The sequence below is a fragment of the Bos indicus x Bos taurus genome, chromosome 9 (assembly GCF_003369695.1).
Source record: "Bos indicus x Bos taurus breed Angus x Brahman F1 hybrid chromosome 9, Bos_hybrid_MaternalHap_v2.0, whole genome shotgun sequence".
Lineage (NCBI taxonomy): Eukaryota > Metazoa > Chordata > Mammalia > Artiodactyla > Bovidae > Bos > Bos indicus x Bos taurus.
This window is the reverse complement of record NC_040084.1, coordinates 15,565,738-15,590,599: the sequence shown is the minus strand read 5'-3', so window position 1 is coordinate 15,590,599 and position 24,862 is coordinate 15,565,738. Positions and strand designations below refer to the sequence as shown.

Sequence of the window (24,862 nt, the reverse complement as noted above, 5' to 3'; positions counted from 1 at the left end):
TTCAACAAATTCCAAGATAATTCTGCTATGTATCTGGATTTTAAAGTGATTACAGGTTTTTCTATTAAACCATAGTTCTGGTGATATAGAGTTCTATTATTTTTCTGTTCACCAATCATAATACAAATAGTACTGAGTAATAGTTACATAGCAATAGTAAAAGATGTTTATCAGTTTTCACAATCAATAGCCAGACAAAAAATAAAAAATAATTGTAAGTCATAATGGAAACATGATTAACCTAACATTATAAAATAATTATATACAATTTGGGGGAGTCGAGCAGAATGATGCGTAAGTGGAAGTGTATACATGTATACATGTTTTCATCGGCCCAGCCAGTCTATGTCTTTCGGTTGGTGCATTTAATCTATTTACATTTAAGGTAATTATCAGTATCTATGATCCTATTACTGTTTTCTTAATTGTTTGTGGTTTATTTTCTGTAGGTCTTTTCCTTGCTTGTGTTTCCTGCCCAGAGCAGTTCCTTTAGCATTGTGGTAAAGCTCGTGTTAGTTAGTGTTAGTGTTAGTGTTAATAGCTCAGTCGTGTTCAACTCTTTGCAACCCCATGGACTGTAGCCCACCAGGCTCCTCCATCCATGGGATTCTCCACGCAAGAATACTGGAGTGGGTTGCCATTTCCTTCTCCAGGGGATCTTCCCAACCCAGGGATGGAACCCAAGTCTCCCGCATTTAGGCAGATGCTTTAACCTCGGAGCCACCTTAAGGCCAAAGCTCATGTGGTGGTGCTGAATTCTCTTAACTTTTGCTTATCTGGAAAGCTTTTGATTTCTCCATCAAATCTGAAGGAGAGTCTTGCTGGGTAGAGTATTCTTGGTTGTAGGTTCTTCCCTTTATCACTTTAAATGTATCGTGCCATTCCCTTCTGGCTTGCAGAGTTTCTGTTGAAAAATCAACTGATAGCCTGATGGGAATTCCCTTGTGTGCTATTTGTTATTTTTCCCTTTTAATATTTTATCTTTGTCTTTAATTTTTGTCAGTTTGATTACTATGTGCTGATCCTACCTGGGACTCTTTGTGTTCCTGGACTTGGTTGACTATTTCCTTTCCCATGTTGGGGAAATTTTCAGCTATTATGTCTTCAAATATTTTCTCAGGTCCTTTCTCTCTTCTTCTTCTGGGACCCCTATAATGTGAATGGTGTTGTCTTTAAGGTTGTCCTAGAGGTCTCTTAGGCTGTCTTTATTTCTTTTCATTCTTTTTTCTATCTTCTGTTTTCTGGCAGTGACTTCCATCATTCTGTCTTCCAGGTCATTTATCCATTCTTCTGCCTCAGCTATTCTGTTACTGATTCCTTCTAGTGTATTATTTATCTGTTTGTTTGTTCTTCTAGATCTTTGGTAAACATTTCTTGCATCTTCTCCACTGTTTTCCCAATATCCTGGATCATCTTCACTATCATTATTCTGAATTCTTTTTCTGGAAGGTTGCCTATCTCCACTTCATTTAGTTGTTTTTCTGGGGTTTTATTCTGTCCCTTCATCTGGAACACAACTTTCTGCTTTTTCATCCTGTAATGTGGTCTTTGTTTTAGCTGCTGTGTCTTCTTGCTTCTTCTGTCTGCCCTCTGATGGAGGAAGCTAAGAGGCTTGTGTAAGCCTCCTGATTGGAGGGAATGGTGATGGGAAATGCTGGGTCTTGCTCTGATGGGCAGGGCCTTGCTCAGTAAAGCTTTAATCCAATTATCTGCTGATGGGTGGAGTTACATTCCCTCCCTGACAGTTGTTTGGCCTAAGAAGACCCAGCCCTGGTGTCCATGGACTTTAGAGCAGGGTTAATGGTAACCTCTAAGAGGGCTATGCCATGGGGGACCTTCCAGGACTGTGGCTGTCAGTGCTCCTGATTCTGTGATGAGCCCTTGCCGACTGACACCTCCACAGGAGACCCTCCAACACTAGCAGGTCGTTTTAGTTCGATCTCCCCTGGGGTCACTGCTCCTTTCCTCTGGGTCTTGGTGCATGTGAGACTTTGTGCCCTCGAAGACTGAAGTCTGTTCGCCCCAGTCCCATGGAAGTCCTATAATCAAATCCCCCTGGCCTTCAAGGTCAGATTCTCTGGGGATTCCCAGTCTCTTTGGCAGGTCCCCAGGCTGGGTAGCCTAACGTGGTGTTGAGAACTTTCACAACAGTGGGAGAACTTCTTCAGTATTATTTTTCTCCAGTTTGTGGGTCACCTACCTGGCAGGAATGGGATTTTATTTTCTTGTGATTGTGCCCCTCCCACTGTCTCACTGTGGCTTCTTCTTTGTCTCTGGACATAGGGTATCTTTTTTGGTGGGTTCCAATGTCCTTCTGCCTGTCGATGGTTTTTCCACAATTGCTGCAAGTTTGGTGCTCTTGCAGGAGGAGATGAGTGTATGTCCTTCTATACTGCCATCTTGAACTGGCAGCCTATATTTCTAATTTTAATATTATTTAACACATCTAACATTGAAACCTGAATCATGTACTGGAATGGCTCACTTAAATATTATAAATTTGTATTTAAATGTACCTACTATTCTATTATAGCTTTTCTGATATTTAAAATCCTATTTGGATGGTTTTTGACATCTAAATCAGCATTATTTTTTTAGAACTCTTTGGGAACATTCTGATTTTAACCAACTATTGTATCTGAAATATGATATACATTACACATAGAAATATTTATCTTTGACACTGGGAGGAGGGCTGCGGGAAGGTAGAAACAAGGTCAGTCATCATAAACTTAAGGTAAAAAATTATTCTGACCACTCTAATAGCAGGAATATTGAAAACAGAATGTAATGGTTGGATTTTGAAGGAATGGTTGGAGATTTCCCTTTGCCTAACCAGCACTGGTCTCCTCTAGGATCCTCCTGAGAATACCATGTCAGAGCTAGATTTCAAAAATCTCCAGCTTAGCTTCCACATAAGGTGCCTGTTTTTGTAACAGAAACAGAGCCCACCATTTCAAACTATGTCATAAAGCATGCAAAATATGCAAGGTTAATCTGGTCAAATCTCAAGGAGATCTTTGTAACTCTTTGTTCATATCATGTTCAAGGCAACACTCTTCACAAGAATCAAGAGACGGAAGCAACCCCAGTGCCCACTGATGAGTGAATGGATAAACAGATGTGATATATAAACATGACAGAATATTACTCCTTAAAAATTAGGAAAATTCTAACACATGCCTCAACATGGATGAACTTTGAGGACATCATGCTAATGGGGGAAAACCAGTCACAGAAAAATAAAAAGTTGTACATTTCACCTACATGAGGTGTCCAGAGTAGTATCAAAAAGGCAGGAAGTAAGAACAGTGGTTGCCTGGCATTTGGGTTGGTCAGGGGGAATGCAGAGTTGTTTAAAGGGTATAGGATTTTAGTTTTGCAAGATGAGAAGTTCTGGACATTGGCTGAACAACAATGTGAATGTACTCAGCACTACTGAACTGTACACTTAGAAATATTGAAAATGGTAAATGTTATGCTGTATATTTTTTACCACAACTAAAAATAGCCAACTTGTTCAAAACATTTTAGGTCAGCTAAATATTCCTCACCTTAGAACAAATTTTGTATTTTCCGTTTTGCCAGCTCCTGATTCTCCAGATACAATGATGGACTGACTCATCTTGAGCACCTTCATGTCTCGAAAAGCCTTATCAGCTGGAGACAAAAGAATACCACACTGTTAGTGAGGAACAAAGTATTAAATAAAAATTTCCAAATGATAGAAAGTCCATTTACTAACAAAAAGCACTTGCGCTCAAAGAAATTATAAATGTGTATTTACAGTTACCAAAATTTTTAAATAAAATCATTTGAAAGTACTCAAAACATCTCTATAAGTATATACTTTAAATATTCTCTACAATTATACTGACAGCTAACTGATATGAAATCCAAATAAACAACTCTTGTATTTGCACTAGAATGTCTCCATATTATGAGCAGTGGCTCAGCTTTTCCTAATACCAGAACATATTTTCAGAGAGATGAAAAATGCTCACTATACATAACTAATGACATCCCCAGAGAATTAAACAAAAAGTAACAAGCTAACAATTAAGAAATCTGGCAGCTAAAATTTCTGCAGGAGAAAAAAAGAAAACACAACTGCACAACAGATCTGTGGTGCTTTTTTTTCCCTCCTGTAATTCTACCATTAAACATAAACATCTTGCAGAATTTACCAACATTTCAAAAACGGAAAAATTAACTGCTTTCAATTGTTTAGAGATGCCATTATTTATACATACAATTTTTAACTATCTTCATTATCCTCCAACAATTTAAGCTGTATCTTTTGGACTTTGCAGACAATATGAGCACAATTTGATTCTGTTCAAGTGGACTAAATTAAAGTAAATTTAATTAAAAGTGAGGTCCTGACAAGTTGGGCCCTATAAGGCAGCTATTTCTCACCCCAGGCAGGTGCTACCCGTACCAGTGAAGAAGGCTCTACAGATGGCTTTTTCCCTAAGGACCCAATGCAAACTCATGCAAGACTGTTCACATCCCTTTGACCAATTCATCAGCAATCTGTTTCACTCAATTCTGTGGAATCGTTGTAAACACTTTTTAGTAGTAGTAAGCAACTACATTTTAAACACGTAACTCTGTCTAGTGATGAACCTGCTCACCATTTCGCCAGCTGATAGAACACATGCAGATGCCCATCAGAGCATCATAGAACCAGCTGCACTGGACTTGGTGCACATATTCACTCTGCTTAGCAGCACCCAGAACATGTGCAGCCAAATCTGGAGGTGAAGCCCAGTTAAGTCAAAACACAGGTACAAAGAGAAACTAACTGCGCTAAAAACCTGAACCAAAACGTGTCACGATTTAACTGCTGGTTATGTCTGAACTTCAAGGCTTAGCTAACATCTCTGTACTTGTAGTCACCAGCTATGGGGAATGCCTCTCAAGCAACTCTATCTCTGCTTTTCAGAGCTAAAGTGCTTCAAGATGAGAGACAGTGCCCAAGAAAGGCAAAGACAGATGCTGCTGCCCTTCCATGCAGATTCTCCAGAAATATGAAACATGTGTCACTGTCCATCCTTTACAATTTAAAATGCCCTGATGAGGGATATGCCACGGAAGGTGTTTGTTCTCACATCCCCCTTCTAGCCGAGGTAACACGCTCACAAGTAAGAGTAAGAGCGAATGGTCTAGGCCTCCTTCTTAGTTGTGGAAGGAGGACACTTTAAAGATGGAGTCAAACAAAAACATTAGGTCACATTTTATTATGACCTACTTTCAACTGGATAGACGCACTTAAGAGAACACAGGCATTTAACAAAGGTAACGAGGTACAACCACCCCATGAGTCAGCAGCAAAAGTATTCCTCCCCACCCTGTGTGAGCGACACGCTCCTAACACAGTGACACAGCCAGGTGCACACAGGCCTTCATACATTCGATTCATGGTGTCTTTTACTAATCCAAAAGAAAAACTGAATGAGTATGTACAACTGAAATAAAAATTAAGATATAACGAAATTACTTACCGATTGCAAACACATGGGGTGGCATCGTCCCAAGAGATTTTCCTTGGTACGACTTTATTGAATCTGAAGAATAGATTTTAGGTATGTCAAAGTATGGGTTCACTGCAATCAGAATGTTGGCCACATAGGTCTAAGGGGGAAAAGCGTAAACATTAAATTTTCTAATTATTATTTTCATTTAAGATCAAACAAAGCTCATAAAAGAAAGAACATACAGCAAGTAGACACCCCCAATTCTCTCTGTAACTAGAACTCCCAAATCTGCATTTCTAGCCCTCAACATTCCCTGATCTCTATTGGACCCGTATTTCTTCAACACTTAATAAATATTTACATCTTCTTATCCCACAGGCATCTAAAACTTGCCACATCCAAAATCAAAATCGCCTCTCTTGACCTCCCTTTGCATCAAAGGAAACACACTCCTTCCACCCTCCCTCCCAGGTTCAAGACACCACCACCAGATCCACGTGCGCAGAGCTGAGCCTCTACTCCTCTGTCGTCTTCAGACACCTTCTGCTGACTCCACTTACAACATCTGCTCTATACCTACAGCCTGCATGTTGCTTATTTGTACTCCTTGTCTAGACTACTTTCTTCACTGAAGAGTGTAGCATAGATCACGGAACCCTCAAGGTCTATGCCCATCACTGAAAACCTAGGATTGATTTAGCTCTGCAGTGACCACTTGGTCCCAGACCTTTGCAAAACACCATATGCTAACTATTGCCTAGAACACTGATGGGCCAAATGTTTGATGAGCAATGAAGCTTCCTTTCAAATGTGAAATTTCACCGTGGCTTCAAAAGACCAAAAAGAAAAACAAAATGCTACCAACAGGATTTATAAAATTCTTTGTGGGTAGAAAGAGAGTTGTGGTTTAGCAATTGGTTTTTGTTTGCAGACCAAACTAGGGCATACGGGACCATATTTTTTTCTCTTCTGTTCTAGCTATGGAAGGGAAATGATGTGGAAACCCCAAACTCTCAGCCTGCTAATCTAAAATTCAGTGAATGCTCTCAAACCTGCTTCCTGGGGTGGGGTGAAAAATAAATTCCAGTTAATAATCTTTCCATGGGAAACAAAAGGAAAGTAAGAGAGACTTTAGTAACCAAGGAAAATGTTAAATGTCTAAGGGAGAACGGTGGCAATTCTGGTCAATGAGAAGTATAAAAATATCCAACTCAAACTATTCTGAACTGCTTCACTCTCTTACCTGTGTTACAGTAATAATCATTCTGCTTGTGTGTTGCTGATATTTAATGGTTTTATAACTAAAAGGCATAACTGGCTAGGCAAAAACCCACCAGTTAATGGCTTTCATTAACTTTGAAAACACTGGTCTTCCGAACAAGAGCTGTGATGCTAAACAGCCACTGTCTAACAGAGGTTGTACACCCAACTGCATGTACATCTTAGGAAAAGAACGCCAGAACAAATAGAAATAATTTTAAAATTCTCCAGAGTGATGCAGACTCATACATGAGGAACAAAAACCTAAAATTTCACAAATAAGTAATTATTTCTATCAGGTATGTGATTCGGCAGAGACTTGTTGATCAAATGCAGTGCTCATCTTTTTATGAAAGTACAATGAATTCTGCATGTAAACCTTCAGTTATCAGTGGCCACAGTCGGCCAGTAGAACATCGCCGTTGCATAGGAAACATTAATGGACCAATGAAAATTCCAGGGTGAGAAGTTTATGCATAATCATTCCAAATAAAAGCCAACCATCTCAATGTTTTATTTTGTTTTGTTGAGTAAGATGATTCTGTAAAGGTAGTTTAAAATGTATAAACTTCAAGAAAAAGATATTAAAACAATTAAAATTTGCTCAGGTAAGTAAAACTGATTCACTACCACCAAGTAATGTAGACATGTAAAGAAAAAATAGTGGCCAGTTCTACCTGAAAGATGGTTACAGCTATATCAGCTTTTACTGACCTGTTACAAGTTACACTGCTTTAACAAACAAACTTTAAAAACTTTATTATTTTAGTACCTAAAACATTTAGCACACATTAGATACTCAACATTAGTCTGCTGATTAAATGAATTTTGCTTCCAAATAAATTTCTAAATAAGAATAGCCATATCTATATTAACTTAAATATACTATTTAGTTGACTTTTGGGGGGGGGGAAACAAAGAGAAAAGGAAAGACTTAATACTGTGTATAAGCGAGGGTAAATTCTTTTGGAAAAGACTAACTAGATTAGTTCTATTTCCCAGCTGTCACTACTTGGACAGATGGCAAAGACTAAAGGTAATTTAGTCAGAATTAAGTAAGTACAATTAGGCAAACTGATAGTGATATAAAAAATTAAGAACGTCATTTGATCTAGGAAGTGTCAAAGAAGCCATGTGTTTTCTTCTTTCAAAAATAATGACGAGCCCCATCTTTATAACAGGAGAGCTACAGCAGGGTAATTTATCTCCAGCCAACAAAGGAACCTGTAACTAGAATAAAACCTCATACATGCCCAATGAATCATGATCATTAAAACACACCATTTAAGCATTCATCTGAATGCTATGGTGCAAACCCTCTTTAATACATTAGAAGCACTGACTTTCATTTTTAAATATCCTGGGCTTTTAGGAAAGTTCTCTCTTTGGAATCAAATATCGCAACTATTCAGGCTCATGATCAGCATTTCAGTGTTCCTGAAATTTCCTCACATATTGCCTTCTATTCTAATTTACATTTTTTGCCATCCAAATTTTTAATTTCATTATGTATGCCTTAAGTCGGACTTAAATGTTTTGCAGAACAATGTGGAAAGTGTATTAATTAAACAGATCTATAGATGTATGCCATAAATTTAAAAATCCAAGTTCAAAATAATTAGTGCTTTTTTAAATAACCAAATTGGGTAGATTTAAGGCTGAAAAATATTAGATGATGCCCTGAATTCATTATTTCATTTCAAAAATATTTCTTAAGTACTATGTACCATGCCTGGTCTAAGCCCTGGAATTAAGAGGAGTAAATTACAAAAAAATCCTCATCCTCATGGAGCTCAGGCTCCATTCAACAGGCTCAGGTCAAGTGTGATCTCCTGGTAAGAAAATTTCAAGCTCAACAAAATCAAACAGCGGCATGTAAAATAATAACCCCCACAAAACTTAAACCACAGGTAAAATACTTACATAAATTCTGTCTTTACTGTATCGAACTTTGATATTATGGAGTAGTGTGGCTTCATTTAAATACATTAATGAACCTGAGATGGAAAGTTTGTAAATCATTAGATATCTGAAGAAAAAAAGCAAAATAAAACAATGCCATCTTAAGCTGAATCACTTGGACTCAAGCTAAAATTCACCTGTTAGGTTAAATTTAATTCCATCTTTTCCCTGGTAACTGTAAACTCCAAAAGCCAATTTAAAATATATCTAGCTTACGTACATGTTATAATGATATTTTTAAACAAATTTTCAGCAAGAGGAGTGTCTCCAGTGAGTATCAGGTGAATACACAGTTAGGAGGGCTTCCCTGGTTGCTCAGCTAGCAAAGCATCCACCTGCAGTGCAGGAGACCCTGGTTCGATCCCTGGGTCGGGAAGATCCCCTGCAGAAGGGCTTTCCTGGTGGCTCAGTTGATAGGAACCTGCGGAAACCCAGTCCAGTATTCTTGCCTGGAGAACTCCCATGGACAGAGGAGCCTGGGAGGCTATAGTGCACGGGGGCGCAAAGAGTCGGGCACGACTGAGTGACTAAGCACACACACGAAGTAAGGAAGGTTGGCTAAAAAATCAGGCACGATTCAAGTGGAAAGACAGTACTACTTTAGACAGTGCTGATTTTTAACAATATTTACTGTTTGTTTACAGGGAGACACCAGGTCTTGGTTGCGGCCTGCTGGATCTCATTCCCTGCCCAGGGGTAGAACCAGGCTTCCTGCACGGGCATGTGGACTCAGCCACGGACCACCAGGAAGTCACGGAGTGCTGACTTCACACATTTTTGACACAACAAAGATTAGTGGATGACACTAATCCAATCTGATGCTCAAAATTTCACAGAAAATAAAAAAGATGCAATTTTAGAATGTGAAAGGAACAGGTCGTTCAGTCAGTGCATCACAGCTGACATGACAAAGTAAGAATCCTGGAGAAATTATTGTGTCTTAAACTAGAACAGCAGCATCGGGGTAGAAATCCTGTTTTTCTGACGTCTGTTCTACTAACACTCTGACACACTCAATTCTCCCAGCCTGATTTACTGGCCCAGCCCACAGTTGGCTGAGCTCCATTTTCACATTTCCACCACACGCTCAGGCAGACAAGCCCACTCTTACCCCACTCACTCCGTTTCCATCATCAGCACTACCACTCCCCACTCATCTGTTCTGCAAGCCGAGTGGATACGAGGACCCTCCTCTCCCTTCCTTGCTCTGAACTCACTTCCAAGTCCTTACACATGTAATAAAGTGCAGCACAGCACCCGCCGCAGGGCAGGCACTCACAACTAACACAGTCTGAGCCTCTGAAATGGCTCTCCTTTCTTTCCAATTCCACAGCCCCAAGCCCAGTGCAGGTCTCATCGCTGCTTCTGTAATCACAGGGGCCTCCCGCCTGTCTACTGCCCCAGTCTCTCTCCTCTCTAACCCTGACTGCTCATGGCTCTCATCTAACCACACTACTGGTGGCTTAGTCGCTAAGTCGAGTCCAACTCTTTGTGACTGCGTGGACTGTAGCCTGCCAGGCTCCTCTGTCCATGGAATTTTCCAGGCCAAAGTACTGGAGTGGGTTGTCACTTCCTTCTCCAGGGGATCCTGGCAACCCAGGGCTCAAACCAGGGTCTCCTGCATCTCCTGCACTGCAGGCGGAATCTTTACTAAGCCACTGCTGCTGCTACTGCTGCTAAGTCGCTTCAGTCGTATCCGACTCTGTGCGACCCCATAGATGACTAAGCCACTAGGGAAGCTTATAACTATACTAGAGCCCTGACTAAATCTCTTTCTTCCTCAAAAATTATCAGTGGGTCTCCATCAACTACCAAAGTCCATATTCAAGTCCAGTATTCAAGGCCCTTAGTAAACCGGCACTCGACTGACCTTTTCATACAATTTTCCATAACTCTCTTTAATATGGTCTGACTTGCAGGCAGACTAAACCATTTATCAAACTCAAATATCATGCCTCTGCATCTCTATGTCAAAAATCTAGCTGTCCTTTATGGTCAGCTCAAAGACGATCCCTCAAATAACACCTCCCCATCCTCACTACCCCATCACCACTAGGACTACTTTCTCCTTTCTTCGTGGAGCTTACCACAGAATGCCAGAAAATACTGTCTCGATCCATGAAAAGGACTGTTACCAATTCTGAATACCCTAGCAAGTTAAAACAGAAAAAATTTTTCTCTCTCATTTTAGATGCAGCAGAATCTCATTCCTTTCTGTTGCTGTGGTTCTGACTGCTAATTGGAAAAATATTATCCCATCAGACAAATTCTCTAGCAATTCTGGAATGGAGGGGAGCTCCACATTTTTCTCCCCCAGTCTCTTACACCTAATAACAACAGATACCATTTACTGAGAGGCTATTAGAGGTCAGGCACTGCGCTAAGCATTTTATATGAATAATCTCTAAGTATGAAACAGAATCATTATTACTCCCATTCTATAGAGAAGCCCAAAGGAGAGAGAGAAACTGCCCATAGGCACCCAGCTTCCTAACTGCTTAGTCAGAATCTGGGCGCTGGACGCCCACCATTACTCTTGTATTCCGCATCTTAGATGGGAATCCTGCAGGCTTGCTCAAATGTGAGCATCCAGAGAAAACCAGCAAGGACAAAACACATTCCTTTATTTACCTCTCTTCTTTAAATGGTTTTTAAAGTCAGATACTTTTAATGAAACCCATGACAACTGGACATGGTTCTCAAATCTTGCCACATAAAAAATGAAACATGATTACTGCTTCATTTTGCTTACTGCTTTTCCACCAAAAATTCCAAGGCAGTTATAAGTCAAACTAATGCTGCACTTTAATATACTGTTCTGAAATCATTTTTTCAATTGGTATTTATTGAATAGTATTTTTTTAATGTTTTTTCTTTAAAACAGAGGCATTACATGGCTGTTTTAGACTCAAATTCCAAATTACTGAACCACATATACCAAAAAAAAAAATCTGATTCCAGATGAGGTTCAAAAAACTCTTCCAAAAAACAAAAGCCCACGAGATCTTTAGTTCAGGCTTCACAGTAAATAAATTATTCCCATTCCCTGTATTTACACAACTGAGATAACAGACTTTCAAGAGACTCCTTCACCAAAGTTTATGTGTGAGAGACCAATGCATCTATGACTGTGGGCTCCTCCATTCACAGAAACCTTCACATCAAAAGGCTACATTTCTTCTCAACCAGGATAGAGAGTACCCTGTAATATAATCACTCATACATTTTTGGAAGGAACAGTTTCCTTTTCTATGATGAGAACTACTTTTCAAATGGATGCTTACAGTTATCTTCCACATCTTTTTTACTGTCCTCTTCTGCAGGAAACACTTGGTTTATGAGTGCCAAAAATGTCTAAAAAAAAACAAAACAAGAGCTTATTAAACTAGAAGCTTATAAATGGTAAAGAAGTCAAAGGAGCTTAATTGTCTGCATACATTGCAATAACAGCGATAATATGCTCTTAAGATGTAATACCAGATCCTACTGTTCAACAGGTCTTTAACACAAAAGCAGGATAACTTTAGTCAAATATATTATCCATTATTATTATGAATGCAAAATCAATAATAGAAATCAATAAAAAAAATCCTGTGCTCTAACACCAAGAGTGGCACAAAACAAGAAGTATGTTAATACTAACATACTGCATAGTACATTACACAGGCATGCTTTTCAATAACTTTTCAAAAAATAAAAATTTTAATGTTTATATATACAGCAATTTTATTGTTTTAAAAAAGGAAAAAGTAACAGCCAATCAATCAAATATACCAACAGACTATAATTTAATTAATGTTATTGTCTGAGTAAAACACATTAGACACAAATTCCTATAGGAATGTGTCAAAAATATAAACAGTATCCAAAACTATTAGGTACATAAAATTACAGATATCTATGAATAAGTTTGGGTTTAAATAAATGTTATGGCAGAAACTTTAGAATTAAGATAGTATCTTGTAAGAGAGAAAGAATGATCTCAAATTACCTCTAAAGAGAATTAAATTTTCTCCATGCCATTCTAATAGTTGCTTATACATTTCTATTTCTCAAACAACTGCAATTACTCCTATGGTTGAAGTTCCGAACCATCCATATCCGAACCATCCATATCAAATAAATCTCTAAGGAAAAGCTGCTCAATGATTTTAGAATAATGTATATAAATTCTATATATGAATATATATGCAACAGTATAAGACAAGGCTACTTCTACGGTTTACAGAGTAAACTTAAAATCCAGGTTGCTTGTACTACCACCATTCAAAGTCATATCCAAATTAGAAAACTGTTATGCCCTGAAGAATCTAGAAGTTAATTATTCGGAACCCACCACACATGTTCTTAACGTTATATTTGAGGGAAGGTTTAAAGGATAAATCACAAGTAGAGAACTAATCTATAATGCACGTTAAGTATATTAATGGTACTATAAAACAATCCACAACTTATAACAATGATTCTACAGGAAAAACACATTCAGAAATAGCTCCCGATGTCACAGGGCCACATGCCACATTCACAGCCTTAGCCACCGGGCTAAGGCCTCCCCAGACTCAGGTGTTGGCTCTGTTATGTTTGGAGCCTCTAAGAGATCAGACAAAGGGCTGCAGGACAAAGCGTTCCTGCAGTGAGAAGGGGAAGCCCGGCGCTGAAAGGGCTGCAGGGAGCCCTTAAACCTAGTTTCTCTCCATCTTGTTTCATCCCCCAAATGACCACCAGCCGCTACCTTCTTCCCCGCTTTACCACTACTCAGGAGAAAGAGGAAATTAGTTTCATTAAGGCAGTTGTTTTCTCTTAGAGGAAGGAGGCTTCTTCTCCTCTCAAGAGACTGCAGTAAACATCTACCACCCAGCAAACACAGGGCATCCAGCCCCAGGACATGGACAAAGGAAACCGCCCCCGTACTTGAGAAGATTACAGTCGAGTAGGAGGGGAAAATGTAAACTACTGTCTCCAATAAAGTGTTACAGAGGTTAAGAATGTATACCACTCCTCAAAGCAAAGAGTAATCAATGCAGGGGAGGAGGAGGAAGAGACAGAGCATCTGTGGGAAAACTCCAGAAAGGAGGTGACTTCAGTCAGTCCTGAGAGATGGATTAGTGTTTGCTGAGCGCAGGGCTCTGGAGAGCGGCATTCCAGGCAAAAGTAGTACTGTGAGCAGAGACACACAGCACCACCCGGATCCCTGAGGACCGAGGGGGAAGGCTGCAAGAGGAAGAGAAACGCACACAAGACCAGGGGTATGGCAAGAGTGTGAGAGGGAGACTGCTGGCCGACAAAAGACGAGACTAGCAATGTAGACTGGGAAAAGGAAAGGTTGACCCTTAAATGCCGCGTGTTCAGGGCTTTAGTCTGAAGGCCAGCCAGCTGCAGATATGGAACATGAAGTCAACTGAGAGGTTCAAGACGGCGTTCTTAACAGAATAAAAGATATCAAAATATCAGAATCCACCACACATGAAAAAGATGTTTCATCTGAATACACACACATGTGTGTTGTTGACATGTAATATCTATTTGTTATCAGTACACATATATACACACATGAATAATACACCTACCTAATGCAATTTAAAATCTATTTCTTACTATGTGCCACAACTGAAAAACTTTAAAAGGCACTGCTATCATCTAAAACATGTTCCCCATGAGAGCTAACCCCCTCTTCCACGCTTCTGTTGTATCAGAAAACAGATCTGTTTAACTTGTCCATTGCTTTCTGTACTTTCTTAATTTTCAAGTGCTGATGATCATTACTCCACAAATCATCCACACAAGAGGCTCCTTCTCTTACAGATATTTTTAACCACATGGTTGTCATGACACTTTATAATTTATTAAGACTCTGACCAGGAAGTAGGAAGAGGGGGAATTAAAAGAAATCACTGAGAATTTGTGCACTTTCAAAAAACTCTGGTGAAAAGAAACTTCAACTTTAGTTATAAATAATCTATAATCCATAGGGTTTTTATGACTCCACAATTTAAATTTTAAGTGTCTGAATTGATTCTATGCGTGTACCTGATTGATACTAATAAGGCACAGCAGAAAGCACATAAAATATTTAAAATACAAAAAAGCATATACCCATAAAGCAAGCTTCTTCCATCCTTGAACTGAATACTTGTGGATACAACAGAATACATATTAATATAACAGAATGTAACTAAGAAATTTACTTTTCATTTCATGGTTTTGATTTACTGGGCTGACAAATATATTAAAAATTAAAAAAAAAAAAAAGACTTTGAAGGACAAAGAAAGCCTCACTACATTTCTGTCACTTCCCCCGAAATACGCTACTTTGGCATACTGATAATCTTGAGTTAAAAGCACTTGAGAAACAGCAGCTGTAACAAGTGCACTCTGACCCTTTTTATTCCTGAAAGCAAGAGATAAAACTCCCACTTGAAAGGTCCCTCCCTCTACCAGGGGGAAAGAGACATGCTTATCACCAGGGGAGGGAATGGAGGACAAGAGCAATCTGTGCAGAAAAACCCTGTCTTGTCAGACTAACGCCAGCCCTCCCTGCCACTTGTCCACAATTCACCACCCTTAGCCCAAAAGCCCCTGCCTTATCAATTCTTCTCAAATTTGTTGTTTCTTTGTCTAAAAGACATAAAAGCCTCCTGGTCTGGTTACTTCTTTAATTCTTCATTCCCTTGCGAAGGCTGCTATGTTCATGTAAAAATGTGACAGAAGTTGTATGCGTTCCTACTGTGACTCTGTCTTATGTCAATTTAATTTTCAGGCCCAGAGATCCAAAAAGGTAGAGGAAAATTTTTCCTCCCCTACAACTTCAAATATATACAAATAATTGAGCTCATTTTTAAAATTGTTTCTTTTTTAGAACATGTACTGCATTGTTAAGTACAAATAGGTACTTGTTAATAAAAGGAAAAACTAGAAACACTCTGTCTTTTCTTTCCTGAGGGTATCTTTAATTGGCCTCCTCTAACATGGCACATTATATATTATGCATTTAGGTTCCTGGGTTGTTTACAGTAACAGAATAGTTTTCTCTGTGAACAGACCTCATGAGAGATCTACCTTGTTTTTCTAAGGTTCCCAGAAGGATGGCAGTCATATGGCATTAGTTAACCATGTATCAGTAGAATATAAATTATTCATGAACACTGGCAGAGTCTAAAGTAAACAGAAATGATATCAACAAATTTAAGTTAGAAGTCCTACTTAACAGGAATATTTATTAAACTAAGAAGAGCGAAGCTCTCCCACAAAACAAGCCCTACAGTCTCCATGAAAAATGAAGACTCCAGGTCACTTTCCCCCCAAGACTTCCATTTTGTTATGCAGTCTAGTCTGTGTCTAAGCCTAAAAGGAGACAGATACCATGTATACAAAGCAGAAATATGCTTTTAGGGTTTAAAAATGCCATTACAACAAAAAACAATAATAGATGGTTATGTTTAAGACTTAAATACAGTATCTTTCCTTAATAGAAATATTTTTATTCTAATCACACAGTAAATTAACTAAATAAAAAGTTTTTAAAAAGTAATTACAGAATGGATAAACAACAAGGTTCAATATCCTATGATGAACCATAATGGGAAAGAATATAAAAAACAATGTATATATATGTATCACTTAATCATTTCGCTGTACAGCAGAAATTAACATTGTAAATCAACTATATTTCAATTTAAAATTATTTTAAAAATTATTCAAAAGCTAAAGCAAACAGCAAAATTTCATATCATTCACTTTTCATATTTTTACTTGGTAACAGATTGAATATATCACAGATGCATATTCATAACTTTAGTTATATGGCATCAGGAATAAAAATGTTATTGTTTACATTTTATTATGCACATATTTCTTAAGAATATGCTACTTACAGGCTCACTAAATTATTATCTGATTTTAGGAAGTGATATCATTTCCCTCCCTCCCACCCCCGGGGGTCTGTACCTCTAATTCAATCAAATGAAAACTATGATTCACTCCCCAGAAAACTGCTTCCCTTTATCTGAGCTAAAAAAAAAAAAACCCACCTACTTCATTAAAAAGGGAGATACCCAAGAAATGAGATTTTGAAATCATTCTGAGAAACTTCTTACCTTGCCTTTTTGGTCCAGGGGCTCAATGGTTAAGCTGTCGGGGCCAATATCCACGATGTTGCCCATCTGAAACCCCTCTGTGGGGTGCGGGGCCCACACCGGCCTTCCGTCCTCCATTTTCAAAGGGAGCTACCACAACCTCCTGTTTCAAAGGAACAAAGTAACATGAATCACTTTGGAGTTTGTTTTTTTTTTTTGTAACAATCTTTCTTTCAGTTAACATGTAAATCACAATCCACAGAAAGGCAGGAGTACCCCTGCACAGGTAATCCTCGCCCCACCCTTTACCAATTGCACAGAAGGACCCAGCAGAGGCTGCTCCACCCAAGGGGAACACCTACTCTGCCACCGCCTTCCTTCAACGGCGACTGCAGAGAACTCACTGCACTGCGAGCAGGACAAAACAGAGAGCAATGGTCACAGTGTTTACCTCCTGCCCACTCTCAGTTACACTAGCACCTCATTACTTATCGACACCTAAAGATGCTTGTGCCCACACTCTCCTTCCATGTGGCATTCTCAAATCTTCGATGTCCCCCATGGATTCTTCATCAGGCCTAGTCCCTCATGAAGGATAAGGAGGTCTGGTACATGGTTCAATCGAAAAGCTACTAACTGTTGGCAAGTCGGCAAAGTGCTTGCTGGTTAATGTCTTCCAGGCCATGGTTACATGATGGGATCTGCTGTCCGAAAAGCAGTCAGTGTGATCATGGTGGTGGTGGTTTAGTTGCTAAGTCGTGTCTGACTCTTGTGACCCCATGGACTGGAGCCCACCAGGCTCCTCTGTCCATGGGGTTTTCCAGGCAAGAATACTGGAGCGGATTGCCATTTCCTTCTCCAAACATGATCATATGTAAGTGCAATTCACAGTTAAGAAATGAACTGAGGATTCTCCATAGAAGTGAATGAACAACACTGCTTCAGATCTGGATGACCACACCTATACCTACACACCTTTCCTAAATAATTATATCCAGTTCCAGGGCTTTGAATAGAATCTATATGTAAGTGATGGGCTTCCTTGGTGCCTTAGTGGTAAAGAATCTGCCTGCCAATGCAGGAGACATGAGTGTGATCCCTGTCAGGAAAATCCCCTGGAAAAGAAAATGGCAATCCACTCCAGTATTCTTGCCTGGGAAATCCCATGGACGGAGGAGCCTGGCAAGCTATAGTCCATGGGGTCGCAAAAGAGTCAGATACGACTTAGCCGCTAAACAACAGTTATGTGTAAGTGATGCCCAAATTTACTCCTCCCGTCTGTAACACCACTGAATACCCAGGTATTTTGCCTGCATACTGGACTCCTCCTTATGGAGATATATAACAGATGTAACATTGTTATTCGGAGAAAGCAATGGCACCCCACTCCAGTACTCTTGCCTGGAAAATTCCATGGACAGAGGAGCCTGGTGGGCTGCAGTGCATGGGATCACTAAGTCGGACACGACTGAGTGACTTCACTTTCACTTTCCACTTTCACGCATTGGAGAAGGAAATGGCAACCCACTCCAGTGTTCTTGCCTGGAGAATCCCAGGGACGGGGGAGCCTGGTGGGCTGCCGTCTATGGGGTCGCACAGAGTCCGACACGACTGAAGCGACTTAGCAGCAGCAGCAACATTGTTATTAGTATTGTGTTATTACTCTGTTCCACTACATTCCTTATGTCAGTAAAGGCACCAACGTTCAGTTCAACCTGGAGTCATTCTCAGTTTTTTCAGCTCCTTCCAAATCCTTAATACCCCCTAATCCTACAGGCTCTACCTCCAATAGGTATCTGAAATCCATCCACTTCTCTGTAGCTCCTCTGCCATCCTGGTTAAAACCAGCATGCCTTTTACCAGGACTTTTGTAATGAACTTAACTGCCTACTCCTACTCTTGCCAACACTCACAGACCACCAGAAATTCTATTGAAAGTTAAGTCTGATCATGATTTACTGGCTGCATCAGGGCACGGTCCTCTTGTGGCCCCAAGGCCCAGCACGAAGCAGGCAACTCAACATTCACTGAAAGAATGAAAGAACTGTTCACACAGTTTGGTAGCCTAGGAGGAACTGAAAGGTCTTAAAGTCTAGGTTTGAAATGAAGCTCCACCACTGTCTGACTAGCTCTTAAATAAGTGAGTTAATCTCTCTGATCATTATCTTCATCCTTACCCATAAGTGATAATATCACTTACCTTACAGAATTGCTATGAGGATTAAGTGACATAAGGTTGAGATCCCCATTCTAATGGCACCCAACTGTTGCTATCAACACTGTCTTCTTCCCTTACCTTTCCCCACAGGCTTTTTAAAGCCACCAGTAAATTTCAAAAATGGTCTTGTTAAGTTCTACATACAAAGGGAAACTACAGGACAGTCATGAGGGATCATTTAGGAATCATTAAATATCTGGGGGAAAATCACAGTAAAGCAAAACCTGCACAGTTCAAAAAAGAACAGCAAATTTCCTGGAACTATACAAATTGTTTTCCCATTTTGAACCATTTGCTGCAGCTTCCCAGTTAAGACAATAGACTTCAAGGAGACTCAAATGCATACATCTACTGTTGTTCCTTCATCAAACCCCTAAATCTACTGCAAAAAGATTCTTTAAAAAGGTATCAGTCCACAAGGCGGGGAGAACCCAGGAGATGACAACGACAACATTCCGGAAGCTGGGAAGTGAGTGGCTGGAGGACAGCTGACTCAGCACACCCAAGAGCCAAACCCCAGATTAGAAGGAAGAAAGATGAAAGACAGCTCAAATTATACCACTGTCACTCAAAAGACTTAAAACTACAGTCTTCTAGGAGCAAGGGTGAAAAGATGTCTAACATAAGGGAGACTACACAGAAGCTCTCTGAGAGAGACGTCCTAACGCTGGCCACACGCTCCATACACTGGGCAAACCCCTGCTGTCTCCCATCATCGCCCCAAGAGAAACCTAGAGGTTCTTCTCTGAAGGAGACAGAAAAGTGTTAGTCACTCAGGCGTGCCCGACTCTTTGTGACCCCATGGACTGTAGCCTGCCAGGCTCCTCTGTCCATGGAACTCTCCAGGCAAGAATAATGGAGAGGGTTGCCATGCCCTCCTCCAGCGGCTCTTCCTGACCCAGGGGTTGAACCCAGTCTCCCACATTACAGTCAGATTCTTTACCGTCTTAGCCACTCGGGAAGCCGACAGAGGGTCTCTGGAAAGAGAAACACAAGGAACAATGAAGGGTGTGCAGACCAAAACTTCTCTTCTTGACCAAACTTCACTGAGCCTCTGAGCCCTCTTCCTGCTGAGGCCTCAGATGGGCCTTCAGAGTCTATTCGGTCCTTGTTAGGCCTACAGAGGCCAGTTTAGCAAGAATGCTGCTAAGCCTGTTTAGGGAAATTCCCTCACCCTTGATATCTTATCAAGTTCCTCATCCCTCTGATATATAAATCCTTAACTTGCCTGCAACAAGAGCCCCTTTAGTTCAGTTTAGCAGAAATCCCCTACCCGTGCGGTTTCCACTTAGTTCTTTGCATCCCCTGACCCCTGCTCACTGGCTCCAAGTCCCCAGCTGTCTTTGCTGTATTCAGAGTGGAACCCAGCCTCTCTCCCTACTGTAAACCCCCTATTATAGACTGAATGTATGTGTCTGCTGTGGACTGGATTGTATTCTTCTGAATATTCATGTTGCAGCCGTAATCCCCCTGTGACTGTTTGGAGACAGGGCCTTCAGGAGGTAATCCTGGTTACACGGCATCATAAAGTTAGGATCCAAATCCAACAGGACTGGTGGAGTGTGGAGTGTTAGTCACTCAGTCGTGTCCCAGCTTTTTGCAACCCCATGGACTGCAGCTGCCAGGCTCTTCTGTCCCTGGAATTCTCCAGGCAAGAATAATGGAGTGGGTCTCCATTTCCTTCTCCAGGGGATCTTCCCAACCCCAGGATTGAACCCAGGTCTCTGCACTGTAGGCAGATTCTTTACCATCTGAGTCGTCAGGGAAGCCCCAAAAGGACTGGCAGCCTTACAAAAAAAGGCAAGAGAGCCAAGTCTCCGCCTCAGTGTACATATGTAGGGAAAGGCCATGTGAGCGTCCAGCAGAAACGTAGCTATCTGAAACCCAGAGAGAGTCCTCACCAGACTCCAACCATGCTGGCACCTGACCTCAGACTTCTGGCCCCCTAAGTGTGAGAAAATAAATGTTTGCTGTCTAAGCAACCCAGTCTATGGTATTTTATTATGCCAGCACAAGCAATCTAACACACTCTTATGGTCCTAAATAAAGCTGTATTTGTCATCTTAACAAGTGTCAAGATAATTTTTCTTTAAGAACATAATAGCAGAAACAAAATGCTTATTAGCAGGTACAAAAAATAAAGTTGAGGCCATTTTTTTTCTTCAGAAATCCAAGGAGGGGAGAAAACGAGAAAGTGGGGGCAAAAAAGAAAAATAAAAGGAAAAAACAAAAAATGAGACAAAGATTTCAGCATCAAAATGCCAGGAAAAGAAGATATCCTGCATCCTTCAAAATAAAGAGGGGAGAAAGCTTTGAAATATCCAAAGAAAACTCACCAGAACTGAAAGGCCTGATTTTCCACAGTCTAACCAAAATGCCCATTAAATCCTCAACATAGTAACTGAAAACAGATTCAAAAAAATAAAAATAAAAACCACTGTCAAATTTCAGAACACTAGAAATAAAGAGATGTTGAACATTTCCAGAGAAATGAGAGGAAAAAGGAGGAAAAAACCTGAGTCATACCCAAAGGATTATGAATCAAAATGGCTTCAGCAGCACTGAAAGCAGGAAATTAATAAAGCAATGCCATTAAAATTCTGAGGGAAAATGATTTCCAACCTAGAACACTTAGGCAAATTACCAATTCAAACTGGAGCAGTATGACTCCAGAAGAGCTACTTTGAACACCGTTATCAAACACACCCACTGCCTTTGAACCAAGCCAGTCTGGCCCAGATTCTGATCTGAACTTATCTTACTCTGTGTCAATGCTGTAACTTGTATCTGGAGGGGTGCTAGACACTCAATCCCCCTTCTACTAAATTAAATATTATTTTATATCAAGGGGAAAGTAAAAAAGTGAAAGTTAGCTGCACAGTCGTGTCTGACTCTTTACTCTTTGTGATTCCATGGACTACAGCCTATCCCACTCCTCTGTCCATGGAATTTCCCAAAAGAGTACTAGAGTGGGTTTCCTTTTCCTTCTCCAGGGGATCTTCCTGACCTGGGGATCAAACCCTGGGTCTCAGGCACTGCAGGCAGATTCTTTACCAACTGAGCCACTAGGGAAGCCCATCAAGGGCAAAGTTTTCACTAGAGCAAAACCTGTTTTAAAATAAAACTTTATTTAATTATTTCTGGAATCCTCATTATTTATGACATAAGTTATCTCTCATCAATGAAGTTTAACTTATTCATTCCAGGAAAAAAATTTTTTTTCTTTTAGACATACTACTATTTGGCCCCAGAAAACCATTTAGAACACCAATGCAATCAACGCTCTTACATATTGAGATGCCTGCACAGGAAGAGCACCTAAACAAGTGCTACTGCCCTAGAGACCATAAGCACATTAACAGCTGACTACGTATACACAAAATACGAAGGGAAAAGATGAGCAGCACTGGGGCTGGCTAAGCAAATCTAAAACTCTTGAAATTCTTTAAGTTATTCAGGAAGACAGGGAATGCTCTATAGTGTACTATCATCAACTGAAAATTATCTCATTTTTAGTACTCACCTGATGGCAGCTTTTTATAAATAAGCAGTTCAGTAATCAACAGAAAAAAACCTACAGACAGTAATCTGTAGCCGTTGAGAGGTACTTTCCTAACTTTTCATTTAGGCTTTGTTGAAAAGTAAAAAGTGTTATCACCAAGAGACTCCTTAGCGAGCAAATACACTGGAGGCTAGGGTGACAAATACATTCACATCCATATTCTTTTTTTTTTTCTGCAACTCCAGTGATGATCCCAATAGTGACCATGCACGCCAAGCAGAACGCGTAGACCCAAACCACCACACACAGGTCACTGCCTGCCACGTCACCATCACCTTCAAAGACTACCCTCTTAACGTTCTGTAACTGTGATATACAACAATGCCTTGTTTTAAGTAGCGAGGGTATCCGAAACTGAGCACTAGCGGAAGTTAATTTAGAATTGAGCTGAAAGAGTGGGCGCAAGATGCCCAAAAGGAAGAAGCATTAAACAGGGTAAGAAGAAGCCTTACAGACCGTCTCCCACAGTCATTCACTCTGTAAATTATTACTTATTTGACCACCTACTATATACCACACACTGCTAAGCGCTCAGGGCATAATGACAGGCTCAAAACAAGCAAACAAAAAAAGACGTGGTCTGGCTTCATGAAAGCCTTCCAACAGTAAAACAATCACTTGGAACAGAGAAGTAAACCAAACTGGCAAATATCCCTGCCCTCCAGGATCTTAAATTCTAGCTGGGGGTAAGGGAGCTGCACAGATATATCAAATTTGCCTTTTAAAAAGACTACTCTTTCATCTGGCCAGGCTCCAGCCCAGTTGATCAAAAGAATATTATGTGCACCTTTGGCACACAAGCTTTAAACTGGCAACTTCTCTCGTGTGTATCAGTGTATCCTCAAGGCGATTAGCTTCCCTGGTGTCCAGACACTGAGAAACCTGGGCACCAGGGAACTGCTGGCCGTGGCTGGTGTGCTCTGTGTGTATCAAGCACAATCTTTCATTGAGCATTTCATTTCAGTTCCATAAGAACTTATCTGTACAGCAAATGTCTCAAAAATATTTCAGCAGGTTTCCCTTCTGTCACTAAATTATCTTTTAAAAGCCTTCCTAGAAGTAGCAATACTCATATCAGATAAAATAGACTTTAAAACAAAGGCTGTGAAAAGAGACAAAGAAGGTCACTACATAATGATCAAAGGATCAATCTAAGAAGAAGATATAACAATTATAAATATATATGCACCCAACACGGGAGCACCACAGTACGTAAGACAAATGCTAACAAGTATGAAAAGAGAAATTAACAATAACACAATAATAGTGGGAGACTTTAATACCCCACTTACACCTATGGATAGATCAACTAAACAGAAAATTAACAAGGAAACACAAACTTTAAACGATACAATAGACCAGTTAGACCTAATTGATATCTATAGGACATTTCATCCCAAAACAATGAATTTCACCTTTTTCTCAAGCGCACATGGAACCTTCTCCAGGATAGATCACATCCTGGGCCATAAAGCTAGCCTTGGTAAGTTCAAAAAAATAGAAATCATTCCAAGCATTTTTTCTGACCACAATGCAGTAAGATTAGATCTCAATTACAGGAGAAAAACTATTAAAAATTCCAACATATGGAGGCTGAACAACACACTGCTGAATAACCAACAAATCACAGAAGAAATCAAAAAAGAAATCAAAATTTGCATAGAAACGAATGAAAATGAAAACACAACAACCCAAAACCTGTGGGACACGGTAAAAGCAGTCCTAAGGGGAAAGTTCATAGCAATACAGGCACATCTCAAGAAACAAGAAAAAAGTCAAATAAATAACCTAACTCTACACCTAAAGCAACTAGAAAAGGAAGAAATGAAGAACCCCAGGGTTAGTAGAAGGAAAGAAATCTTAAAAATTAGAGCAGAAATAAATGCAAAAGAAACAAAAGAGACCATAGCAAAAATAAACAAAACCAAAAGCTGGTTCTTTGAAAGGATAAATAAAATTGACAAACCATTAGCCAGACTCACCAAGAAACAAAGGGAGAAAAATCAAATCAACAAAATTAGAAACGAAAATGGAGAGATCACAACAGACAATACAGAAATACAAAGGATCATAAGAGACTATTATCAACAATTATATGCCAATAAAATGGACAACGTGGAAGAAATGGACAAATTCTTAGAAAAGTACAACTTTCCAAAACTGGACCAGGAAGAAATAGAAAATCTTAACAGACCCATCACAAGCACGGAAATTGAAACTGTAATCAAAAATCTTCCAGCAAACAAAAGCCCCGGTCCAGACGGCTTCACAGCTGAATTCTACCAAAAATTTAGAGAAGAGCTAACAC

At 39.9% G+C, this 24,862-nt stretch overlaps 1 protein-coding gene across 14 annotated transcripts in view; it reads right to left on the bottom strand.

Annotated features, from left to right (window-relative positions):
- The window catches only part of MYO6 (myosin VI), a 162,253-nt gene that overhangs the window by 81,419 nt on the left and 55,972 nt on the right, over nucleotides 1-24,862 (bottom strand). For all 14 annotated transcript variants that reach the window (XM_027550964.1, XM_027550966.1, XM_027550968.1 and 11 more), the window contains exons 2-6: nucleotides 16,796-16,937; nucleotides 11,987-12,056; nucleotides 8,664-8,737; nucleotides 5,508-5,637; nucleotides 3,555-3,660 (exon numbers count right to left, since the gene is read on the bottom strand). In XM_027550964.1, the coding sequence (XP_027406765.1) occupies nucleotides 3,555-3,660; nucleotides 5,508-5,637; nucleotides 8,664-8,737; nucleotides 11,987-12,056; nucleotides 16,796-16,912 (497 nt within the window). In that variant the 5' untranslated portion in view covers nucleotides 16,913-16,937. The remainder of the gene's footprint in view (nucleotides 1-3,554; nucleotides 3,661-5,507; nucleotides 5,638-8,663; nucleotides 8,738-11,986; nucleotides 12,057-16,795; nucleotides 16,938-24,862) is intronic.